This window comes from Notolepis coatsorum, assembly GCF_963971535.1.
Source record: "Notolepis coatsorum genome assembly, chromosome: 17".
NCBI classification, from domain to species: Eukaryota; Metazoa; Chordata; class Actinopteri; order Aulopiformes; family Paralepididae; genus Notolepis; species Notolepis coatsorum.
Window position 1 is genome coordinate 112,197,266 of NC_140181.1, and position 12,924 is coordinate 112,210,189.

Below are 12,924 nucleotides of genomic sequence, written 5' to 3' on the forward strand. Positions count from 1 at the left end.
CGGGAGGCGCTACAGATCCCTGACCACCAAAACATCCCGCTTTAAAAACAGCTTCTTCCCCACTGCCATACGGACACTGAACTCCCTGTAGCACCCCCCCCCCCCCCCCCAACCCCCCTACCTCTGTTGCTATGGACATGGACATAAACTCTGAAATTGCGGTCTTGTAATTGTGTATTTATGTATTTAACTGGCTGGGTGGTCATTAAACATAATTGGATTGAATACAGAAGGTTAACCCTTTACTATCACACAACCGATGGTGATGCTCCATCATTAGCATCATGATCATGATCAATGATGCTAATGATGGAGCATCGCCGTCGGTTGTGTGATAGTAAAGGGTTAACCTTCTGTCGTGTGGCAGTGAAAGGGTTAACTATTGCAAACATTGCATTAGCAAAAGGAAATAAAGTAGGGTCCTTTTTGATACCGTCTATAAGTCACCAATCACCATGGCAAGGAGGTTCCCGGTTCGATTCCCGGCCCTCCTGCAGGGCAGCGTGTCGAAGTGTCTTTGAGCAAACCCCTAACTGCTCCCAATGAGCAGGTTGGCACCTCGCAGGGTCGCCTGAGTGAGTGGTGAGTGAATGGGTCAAATGTGATGAACAAAATTGTAAAGCTATATAAATGCACCATTTATCATTTTATAATTTTATCAGATGCCTAACATTACAAAAGGAAGAACGAATATGCCTTCGTCATGGGTCATGGCTCTCTCCCTCATCTTCATCAACATAGAATACATCTGATCTGAAATACATTTTTTCTTTTTAACCCATTCTCCGCCATTGACGGATTAAGACGTCATTCCTCGCCATGCTTAATCTGCCAATGACGGATTACGACGTCATCGAGATCAATATTTCAATATTTTCATCATGGTATTCACATTTCACCCACGGAGCCATGACTGGTGCTGTAGATCTCCACTCAACTCTCCAGCGCTTCAATGACGCCACCTGGTGGCCGATCGGCGAGTTGCCAAACCGGAAGTGGGGCCGGAAGTGCTTGGTGTCCCCCCTATTCCGTCCGCCACTCGCTATAGCTCCCGGGACTCCATCTCGACACACTGGATAATCGATCTGTTGCCATAACTCAATAAACAACATTATTTGGACGTATATAGTATTATACAACCCGGAAATGGTTCATCTAGATCAGGGGTTCCCAAACTTTTCAGGCCGGGAGCCAGAAAATAAGGCGTCAGAGAGCCGCGGCCCAATGCACATCGTCAGGCTTTTTTTTATTTTTTTTTGCCAGGCGACCGATTTTTTAAGACAAATATCACTTCAATCCTATTAAGTTAGTTCAAGTTAGTTATTCATTTATATGTGCTATTTATGAGAGGGCTAACTTGTTGCAAAATAATAATGATAATAATAATAGCCTCATTAAAATACTATTGTTGCTTCGGTTGTTTTCAGCGTTTTATGTGCATAATCTGTTATTTAGTTTGAAATGTTCGTTGAAATAAGTAGATTTTTCGTTTTTATTTATTAAGTTAATATAAAACCATATAGTCACATTTTAGAATACAATAGAATAGAATTTTAGAATACAACTAGAAACACTGTCCTGGCCTGCTTCTAAGTTCAGTGGCCTTACTTTTTTTTTTTTTATCATCTCGCGGCCCTCCCGTGGCTGCTCGCGGCCCACCTTTGGGTCGCGACCCCGACTTTGGGAACCACTGATCTAGATCAACATCCCATAATAGCGATCTTTTTGCTCCACGCTGATCACCCAACGGTAAGAGGAAGCTACGGTGAGTTTCAGCGTTTTTGATTATTATTAACCATACAAACTGCTCTGATATATATATCACCCATACTACATAAATGAAGTAAAACGTTCCTACATCCTGAACGATAGATAATCTATGTTGAATGGGCCATAGTAATGTCAATTTAGCAATACAATTTAAAAAGTTATAGCCCTGCAAAGAAGGTGAACATCTCCATAGACAAATAGAGCTGGCAGAGGATGGTATAAGAAGGGTACAATGCCTGGCGAAGAATTTAATAAAAATAAAATATCTAACCGTGACTAACCGTACTGTCATGCACTTGTCCTAATAAACTAACCTACACTGTAGCACTCAACACTTTGATGAACATTGTTACTCAGCTGATAGAGTTGTGCCCTTCCTGATGACTTGTCGTACAGAACTTGTAAGTCGCTTTGGATAAAAGCGTTCAGCTAAATGACTAAATGTAAATGTAAAAATGTAAATAGAACTTCGACTAACAACAGTCCAAATGATTACGAGAATGAACAGTTATAAATATCCATCATCAGAGGTCGAGATGTCAAATGTAAAAGTCTAAAACACATTCTGCAGGATGATGAATGTACAGTCGGGTCGATAAATATTTGGACATTGAATGTCGTCTCTGTAGACACCATCCAGATCGGGTGAACCGTGTAGGATTTAGGACAGTTTCTACATGTGCACCCTGTAACGTTCTGGCTCCCGGTCCTCTCCCAGGACTGCAGACCCTGTAACGTTCTGGCTCCCGGTCCTCTCCCAGGACTGCAGACCCTACATGTGCACCCTGTAACGTTCTGGCTCCCGGTCCTCTCCCAGGACTGCAGACCCTACCGTACGTCACCTGTTCCATGTAATTAGCACTGATTGACTGTCACCTGTGGTTTGTCGTCACTAATTGCTGCGTGTGGTTTGCTGGGAATGTGGCCATATATAGTAATCTCATGTTCTCCGTCTCTTTATCGGATCTTCAAACAGAACCTGCGTGCAGTCGGCCACAGGACTGGAAGTGCTGGAACCGCTTGTCGCTGTCGTTTTGATTTAATTCTCTCCTTAAAGTATTTCCTCAGTTGACGCCTGGCGTCTGTTTTGTCATCGTTACAGTATCTTGCTCTGGTGATTCTTATATTAAAAAATAACACATATTTTGAGAAGAGCAACCACATCTCCGTCTCCTTATTCCTTCTACTATTTGGAACTCAATTCCTACCTTGAACCGTAACAGAAGATCTGATAAAGAGACAGAGAGGACCGGAACCCAGAACGTTACACACCCGCCTTTTTAAGGGACCAAAAGTAATTGGACAAGCTAACAAGCCATAAATAAAACGTCACTTCAATTTGCAAATACCACACTTGAAATTAAGACCTTTTATCTGCTCATATCTGTAAATTAAATAATCAGGGAATAACACACACCTGGCCATGGAACAGCTGAACCAATTGTCCAATTACTTTTGGTCCCTAAGTATTTACTTTTGGTAAATACCCTCAAATTAAAACTGAAAGTCTGCACTTGTCTGCCCCCCCGCACCCCCCCCCCCCCCCCCCCACACACACCATCTTATTGATTTCCACCAAGCCGTTTCATACGTTTAATTTTCTTTTGTCAGAGGTTTTTATTTAGTAAAGATCATTTCCATCATTCACAGATATATATTTTGCACAGAAGTATTATTAATCAACTACACAGTAGGTCACTGGCACTAGTTCTGAGAACAATCTTAATTTTCATAAGACAGAAATCTGGAGGCACATCGAGTGGTTAAAACATCATCATCATCAAATATAGATTATTACATTATTAGGCATCGTTTCAAATAAAGGATTCTACGCGTTAACCGAAAAACGTCGGCGTGATAAATGTGTGCGTTGCACGGTTCACCGTCTGTAGCGTGATAGTAAAGGGTTCACCGTCTGTAGCGTGATAGTAAAGGGTTAACGATCCAGAGACGCTGCGACTCCGAGCGGCAGCGCGTCGGGGAATCTCAAGTCTCAAGGCGAGTAATACTAGCAAAGTATTCACAGAACTCACCGGTCGGGTCGCGTTTTAACCCCTTGAACCCAAATCGTACCGCTCAACCGAGATAAACAATTATATGGTGTCGTGTAAAAATAACAAAAAAAAATAAGATCAGTATTCGATTTAAAGGTGCTATAGATAACATTTTTATGTAGAGAAATCATTAAACCGCCCCCTCTCCCCTCATTAATTAATGAATAATTCATGCATCATTTTAAATGTGTTTGTGGGTCCAGCATGTTGTGTGCATGTACCCCCTCCCTACTTCCCATTTCCCCCACGTGGAAGGCACCCGATTGGATGAATGACATGCTGGTGCTCTAGTGCGACATCTAGTGGCTAAATGTCCTCTATAGCACCTTTAAAGAGAGGAAAGGCAAAAAAGAAACAATGAAATGAGAAAAGAAAGGAGGAGCAGTGAAATAAACAGACCGGATTTGCAAAAAAGGGAAGGGACGGCAGAATGCTGCGGATAAGAAACGAAGCTGGACGAAAGCTGGACGTTAAAACGCTTGAAAGTCTCACAATGAGCATATCTTTTTTGATCCACTTTTTCTCCTTATTTTTTTCTATTTTTTCTCCCAACCCAATTTCGCATTGCCAATTCTCCCCTCCAATTCTCCCCTCCCCTGTCTTGAACGTTGCTAGACTATGCCCCCCACTGGTCGGCTGTAGTGAGGATAGAAGCCTTGCATCACGTGTCCCCTCTGGTACACGAGGAGACAGCCTGTCACATCTTTTCACCAGACAGCGCGGACTCTCAGTGGCGAGGAGTAACGTGTGGGAGGCTCACGCTGCCCCCGATACTGTGCAGGCGTCACCCAACCGACCTGTAGGAGTCGCTGTCCACAACGTCCAGATTACCACCCATCGACTTCCACCCGCTACCTCTGCCAATTGAGTTAGTATGACGGCCGGCCCAAGCCGCAGGCAATGCTGACACCGGGATTCGAGACCGGAGTCTCTTGCATTGGTGACGAGCGCAATCTCCGCTACGCCACCCAGCCGCCCACAATGAACATATCTCAAACGCTGCCCTCTTTTCTTGATCCTCCAATGGCAACTGTTGCTTTGTTGTGATTGGAGGATCAAGAAAAGAGGGCACGGTTTGAGATAGGTCAACTGATTAGTCGACCTCTGAAAGACCCACAGTTATCTCCCAGAGTGGGGAAGAGCAAAATGGCCGTCCATGTGAATATGGTCCCACGAGGTCGGGAGGTCACAGCTTGGCCTTGCCTGGTCCCACAAGGTCAAAAGGTCACAGCTTGGCCTTGCCTGGTGCCAATTGGAGCGACTGCAGCTTCATGGCCATGCCCATGTTCCCGGTGATCTTCAGCTTCCCCTGGAAGAAGGCCTGCATGGACCCAGATTCAGATTCAGATTCAGATTCAGACAACTTTATTGATCACGCATGGGAGAGGGAGAGAGATGGAGAGAGAGGAAGGGAGGGAGGGGGAGAGAGATGGAGAGAGAGGAAGGGAGGGGGAGAGAGATGGAGAGAGGAAGGGAGGGGGAGAGAGATGGAGAGAGGAAGGGAGGGGGAGAGAGATGGAGAGAGGGGAAGGGAGGGGGAGAGAGAGGAAAGGAGGGGGAGAGAGACTTTCTTACAAGTTTGAGTTACAGTTACATTCCCAAATCCTAATTATTATCTCATAACACTGAGGCTCCAGATCAGAGGATCAATCACAGGCGTTTGTTCTACACAAGTGTTATAACGGGGTTGTAACAATGTCTACTCAGATCCCGCTCTGTACCCACCGTCTGTGGATTCATCTTGCCCGTCATCAAAGCCAACAGGTCGTTGTCACCCATGGCGATGGTACAGTCTGCCTTCTTATCTGCGTTAAGAACATTTCCAGAACAAACTTTCATTATCATTTTCTTTAGAGGTCCAAAATATAGGGCCTGTATTTTCTCTGTTTTTTTTCACAAAGGAGGAAAACATATCACCTATCTGATGAAAAGGATGAGCAAAGATGTACATGTCACCAATTATTACAACTACAGCCTGGCAATCAAGTAACGAATAGTAACATAACTAGCAGGGATGGATGAAGAGCCACTTATTATTTGGCACTTTGAAGAAGAAAAAGGTGCGGTATCATTTCTGGTTTAAGGGGAAATACCAGTGTAATTTAGAGTTATACTTTACTTTACTCTACATCTAGTTTACTACTGTCTACTGTCTACTGTCTACACCTAGTTTCCCTCCTGAGTAACACTACCTGCCCTAGGCATAACAAAAAATATTGTTTGTTTCCTGTTGGTTGTCAGTTAAGGCCATGGGTAGGTAGGGAATTTATTTTATAAATTTTTTTATTTTATTCTTTCCCACGGCGACTATGGATAAGGAATTTCTTTATTTAATTAAAATGTTCACGACAACATGGATGCATGTACTCTGCCAGCATGTTTAATATCCATAATAGTAAAGGTTTGACTAAGATTTCTATGAAACTGTATTCTTAAAAAAATAAATATATATATTTCTTTTGAAATTTCTATTTTTTTTTTTTAAAACTCATAAAATATATTGGGTCGCACCTAAATCGGCAGGGTCGGTCGGCAACCGGAAACAAACCATTATTTTTTTTAGGCCTTAATATCACCCCCTTCCTGCCCTAATATCACCCCCTTCCTGCCCTAATATCACCCCCTTCCTGCCCTAATATCACCCCCTTCCTGCCCTAATATCACCCCCTTCCTGCCCTAATATCACCCCCTTCCTGCCCTAATATCACCCCCTTCCTGCCCTAATATCACCCCCTTCCTGCCCTAATATCACCCCCTTCCTGCCCTAATATCACCCCCTTCCTGCTCTAATATCACCCCCTTCCTGCCCTAATATCACCCCCTTCCTGCCCTAATATCACCCCCTTCCTGCCCTAATATCACCCCCTTCCTGCCCTAATATCACCCCCTTCCTGCCCTAATATCACCCCCTTCCTGCCCTAATATCACCCCCTTCCTGCCCTAATATCACCCCCTTCCCTCCTGAGTAACACTGCCGTGTCAAAGCAGCTCAGCTCAGAAACACACACCTGGTCAGAAACACACACCTGGTCAGAAACACACACCTGGTCAGAAACACACACCTGGTCAGAAACACACACCTGGTCAGAAACACACACCTGGTCAGAAACACACACCTGGTCAGAAACACACACCTGGTCAGAAACACACACCTGGTCAGAAACACACACACACCTGGTCAGAAACACACACCTGGTCAGAAACACACACCTGGTCAGAAACACACACCTGGTCAGAAACACACACCTGGTCAGAAACACACACCTGGGTCGTTGCAGACGGAGCCCGTCCCGTTCTTCACGTCCACAACCCACAGCCCGGCCTTCCCATCCGGCCCGTCTTTCACCTTGAAGGCAAACACTCCGCCGATCTTCTTCACCAGCTTCTCTCCTTCCTGCATGTTAATCACATGTTAAACAGGCTGACTAGTAGAACTATCACATGTTAAACAGGCTGACTAGTAGAACTATCACATGTTAACTGACTGACTAGTAGAACTATCACATGTTAACTGACTGACTAGTAGAACTATCACATGTTAACTGACTAGTAGAACTATCACATGTTAACTGACTAGTAGAACTATCACATGTTAACAGGCTGACTAGTAGAACTATCACATGTTAACTGACTAGTAGAACTATCACATGTTAACTGACTAGTAGAACTATCACATGTTAACTGACTAGTAGAACTATCACATGTTAACAGACTGACTAGTAGAACTATCACATGTTAACTGACTAGTAGAACTATCACATGTTAACTGACTAGTAGAACTATCACATGTTAACTGACTAGTAGAACTATCACATGTTAACTGACTGACTAGTAGAACTATCACATGTTAACTGACTGACTAGTAGAACTATCACATGTTAACTGACTAGTAGAACTATCACATGTTAACAGGCTGACTAGTAGAACTATCACATGTTAAACAGGCTGACTAGTAGAACTATCACATGTTAACTGACCAGTAGAACTATCACATGTTAACTGACTAGTAGAACTATCACATGTTAACAGGCTGACTAGTAGAACTATCACATGTTAACTGACTAGTAGAACTATCACATGTTAACTGACTAGTAGAACTATCACATGTTAACAGGCTGACTAGTAGAACTATCACATGTTAACTGACTAGTAGAACTATCACATGTTAACTGACTAGTAGAACTATCACATGTTAACAGGCTGACTAGTAGAACTATCACATGTTAAACAGGCTGACTAGTAGAACTATCACATGTTAACAGGCTGACTAGTAGAACTATCACATGTTAACTGACTAGTAGAACTATCACATGTTAACTGACTAGTAGAACTATCACATGTTAACTGACTAGTAGAACTATCACATGTTAACTGACTAGTAGAACTATCACATGTTAACTGACTAGTAGAACTATCACATGTTAAACAGGCTGACTAGTAGAACTATCACATGTTAAACAGGCTGACTAGTAGAACTATCACATGTTAACTGACTAGTAGAACTATCACATGTTAACTGACTAGTAGAACTATCACATGTTAAACAGGCTGACTAGTAGAACTATCACATGTTAACTGACTAGTAGAACTATCACATGTTAACTGACTAGTAGAACTATCACATGTTAACAGGCTGACTAGTAGAACTATCACATGTTAAACAGGCTGACTAGTAGAACTATCACATGTTAACTGACTAGTAGAACTATCACATGTTAACTGACTAGTAGAACTATCACATGTTAACAGGCTGACTAGTAGAACTATCACATGTTAACAGGCTGACTAGTAGAACTATCACATGTTAACTGACTAGTAGAACTATCACATGTTAAACAGGCTGACTAGTAGAACTATCACATGTTAAACAGGCTGACTAGTAGAACTATCACATGTTAAACAGGCTGACTAGTAGAACTATCACATGTTAACTGACTAGTAGAACTATCACATGTTAAACAGGCTGACTAGTAGAACTATCACATGTTAAACAGACTGACTAGTAGAACTATCACATGTTAACTGACTAGTAGAACTATCACATGTTAACTGACTAGTAGAACTATCACATGTTAACTGACTAGTAGAACTATCACATGTTAACAGGCTGACTAGTAGAACTATCACATGTTAACAGACTGACTAGTAGAACTATCACATGTTAACTGACTAGTAGAACTATCACATGTTAACTGACTAGTAGAACTATCACATGTTAACAGGCTGACTAGTAGAACTATCACATGTTAACTGACTAGTAGAACTATCACATGTTAAACAGGCTGACTAGTAGAACTATCACATGTTAACTGACTAGTAGAACTATCACATGTTAACTGACTAGTAGAACTATCACATGTTAAACAGGCTGACTAGTAGAACTATCACATGTTAACTGACTAGTAGAACTATCACATGTTAAACAGACTGACTAGTAGAACTATCACATGTTAACAGGCTGACTAGTAGAACTATCACATGTTAAACAGGCTGACTAGTAGAACTATCACATGTTAACTGACTAGTAGAACTATCATGTTAACTGACTAGTAGAACTATCACATGTTAACAGGCTGACTAGTAGAACTATCACATGTTAACAGGCTGACTAGTAGAACTATCACATGTTAACTGACCAGTAGAACTATCACATGTTAACTGACTAGTAGAACTATCACATGTTAACTGACTAGTAGAACTATCACATGTTAACAGGCTGACTAGTAGAACTATCACATGTTAACTGACTAGTAGAACTATCACATGTTAACAGGCTGACTAGTAGAACTATCACATGTTAACTGGCTGACTAGTAGAACTATCACATGTTAACTGACTAGTAGAACTATCACATGTTAACAGGCTGACTAGTAGAACTATCACATGTTAACTGACTAGTAGAACTATCACATGTTAACAGGCTGACTAGTAGAACTATCACATGTTAACTGGCTGACTAGTAGAACTATCACATGTTAACTGACTAGTAGAACTATCACATGTTAACAGGCTGACTAGTAGAACTATCACATGTTAACAGGCTGACTAGTAGAACTATCACATGTTAACTGACTAGTAGAACTATCACATGTTAACAGGCTGACTAGTAGAACTATCACATGTTAAACAGGCTGACTAGTAGAACTATCACATGTTAACTGACTAGTAGAACTATCACATGTTAACTGACTAGTAGAACTATCACATGTTAACTGACTAGTAGAACTATCACATGTTAACTGACTAGTAGAACTATCACATGTTAACAGGCTGACTAGTAGAACTATCACATGTTAACAGACTGACTAGTAGAACTATCACATGTTAACTGACTAGTAGAACTATCACATGTTAACTGACTAGTAGAACTATCACATGTTAACAGGCTGACTAGTAGAACTATCACATGTTAAACAGGCTGACTAGTAGAACTATCACATGTTAAACAGGCTGACTAGTAGAACTATCACATGTTAACAGGCTGACTAGTAGAACTATCACATGTTAAACAGGCTGACTAGTAGAACTATCACATGTTAAACAGGCTGACTAGTAGAACTATCACATGTTAACTGACTAGTAGAACTATCACATGTTAACTGACTAGTAGAACTATCACATGTTAACTGACTAGTAGAACTATCACATGTTAAACAGGCTGACTAGTAGAACTATCACATGTTAACTGACTAGTAGAACTATCACATGTTAACAGGCTGACTAGTAGAACTATCACATGTTAAACAGGCTGACTAGTAGAACTATCACATGTTAACTGACTAGTAGAACTATCACATGTTAAACAGGCTGACTAGTAGAACTATCACATGTTTAACAGGCTGACTAAAAATAGATTTCATTGGGAAAACTCAAAAGGGAAATATTTATTTTCTATGAACAATTCATAATTTTTCAAAATAGGCTATGGTGCGATATTCAGGACATTTTATTGATCCCTTACATCATGACTTAAGAAATGTACTTAAGACCTAAATGTCTTATACCTCTGCACATTTATTTTGAATGGATGATTATAATATTTATGATCTAGTTTGTAATAATGTCAGTTTCTTTGTGTTGTACCCCATTGCAACGTTAGCGTCTCGTGATGGTGAAGGACCCATCTCAAGCCCTGCCCTCTTTTCTTGATCCTCCAATCCCAACTGTGGCTTCCCTCGACTACATGTCACAGAGGGGAGGGCAGGTTGCGTGTAGTCTTTTACCAATGGAGTTGCAGTTTTCCGCGATCTGATTGGCCACTGACGTTTCTCTCAGCGCCAATCATGTGACGCCTGTTTCTTTCACTGGTTAAGCTTATAGGCGACTCTTTCGAAGTTGGTTAAGGTTAGAGTTTGTCTTAGAGCAGGGCGATAGAACACCAGCCCTGATTCCAAACTCTAACCTTAACCAACTTCGAAAGAGTCGCCTATAAGCTTAACCAGTGATAAACTAGGCGTTAGGTAGCTAGCAGGCTGTTAGAGGCAGAAATAGGCGTAACGCGATTGGCGCTGAGAGAAACGTCAGTGGCCAATCAGATTGCGGAACCCAAACGCGGAACTGCAACTCCGTTGGTAAAAGACTACACGCGGGCAGGTTGGCAGGTTGACGCGTGCCGCAGGGTGGCTGCTGCGTCTCCGAGAGACGTTCTGTATCGCTGCCGTTTGTTTACCTCCGCTAGTTTCTTCTCAATCTCCTGGAAGACGCCGTAGGCTTTGAAGTCCTCCAGACCCTCAGCTGCACTGCTGGCGGGGACTGCAGCGACAAGGGACCTGGAACACACAGGGTTAACACAGTTAACCAACCCCAACCCTAACACAGGGACACAGCCATTAACCAACCCGAACCCTAACACAGGGACACAGGTCGTTAACCAACCCCAACCCTAACACAGGGACACAGGTCGTTAACCAACCCCAACCCTAACACAGGGACACAGCCATTAACCAACCCCAACCCTAACACAGGGACACAGGTCGTTAACCAACCCCAACCCTAACACAGGGACACAGGTCGTTGACCAACCCCAACCCTAACACAGGGACACAGGTCGTTTATAGCCTGTTGGTAAAAACAGAGTTGTGTTTCAGCCTGTTGGTAAAAACAGTCCATAATAGCCTATACTGCTGGACAAACAATTATGTTCCATGATTTTATTAAAACACAAAACTGCCTATACATTTTATTTTTTTTACCGTTACGCATATATACTGCCCTTCCAACTGAAAAATGTCAGGATAGAATCAAAATATTAGGTAAAGAGAGAGAGATGCCCCGTATTCCATTGCAGTTTGCACGGCATGCATTTATATTAAACAATACAGAATATACAGCCCTTCTTGGGGTCTGTAGGGTAAGCACTTATTCCCTCCCCCCTGAACATTTATGGAGATGTATGGGCCTTTTAAGTCAGTGATAAAAGTGGGCGCTGAGTGGCGCAGTGGGCAAGGCGTCCTTGACGAAGACGGACAGGAGCACTTGGATTGGTCCCCTGGCGCGGCTCACGTTGACGCCTGTCTGCTCCCGGCTGCCCTTGGGGGGGGAAGGACGACGGGATGGGTGAAGCGCAGATACGAATTGCATGCGTGCCGATTGATGACCTCTGAGCAGGTCCTAAATTATTATTACTAACGCAGGAGATGCTGGTATCGAGCCCAGCTCTCTGCGTTGCTACCGGCTTGGCCGGCCGTCATACTAACACAATTGGCAGTGTTAGAGGGTGGGAAAGCCGGTGGGTGGGGATTGGACGTTGTGGACAGCGACTCCTACAGGTCGGTTGGGTGACGCCGGTGCGGTGGAAACAGGAAGTGTCGGGGGCAGCGTGAGCCTCCCACGCGTTACTCCTCGCCACTGAGAGTTCGAGCTGCTGCGGTGAAAAGATGCGACAGGCTGCCTCCTCGTGTACCGGAGGGGACACGTGATGCAAGGCTTCTATCCTCCCTACAGCCGACCAGTGGGAGGCATAGTCTAGCAACGTTCAAGACAGGGGAGGGGAGAATTGGAAATACGAAATTGGGATGGGAGAAAAATAGAAAATGGGGAGAAAAAGTGGATTAAAAAAAAGTCAGTGATAAAAGTGTCTTTCAAGGATAAGTGAGCTCCT

The 12,924-nt window shown here is 42.9% G+C and overlaps 1 protein-coding gene across 1 annotated transcript in view; it reads right to left on the reverse strand.

Moving 5' to 3' along the window:
- Positions 1 to 3,382: 3,382 nt before the first annotated feature.
- Positions 3,383 to 12,924, reverse strand: part of scp2a (sterol carrier protein 2a) — a 62,871-nt gene continuing 53,329 nt past the window's right edge. Inside the window, exons 12-15 of the mRNA XM_084333635.1 lie at positions 11,494 to 11,593; positions 7,089 to 7,218; positions 5,550 to 5,629; positions 3,383 to 5,145 (exon numbers count right to left, since the gene is read on the reverse strand). Coding sequence (XP_084189761.1) covers positions 5,050 to 5,145; positions 5,550 to 5,629; positions 7,089 to 7,218; positions 11,494 to 11,593 — 406 coding nt within the window. The 3' untranslated portion in view covers positions 3,383 to 5,049. The remainder of the gene's footprint in view (positions 5,146 to 5,549; positions 5,630 to 7,088; positions 7,219 to 11,493; positions 11,594 to 12,924) is intronic.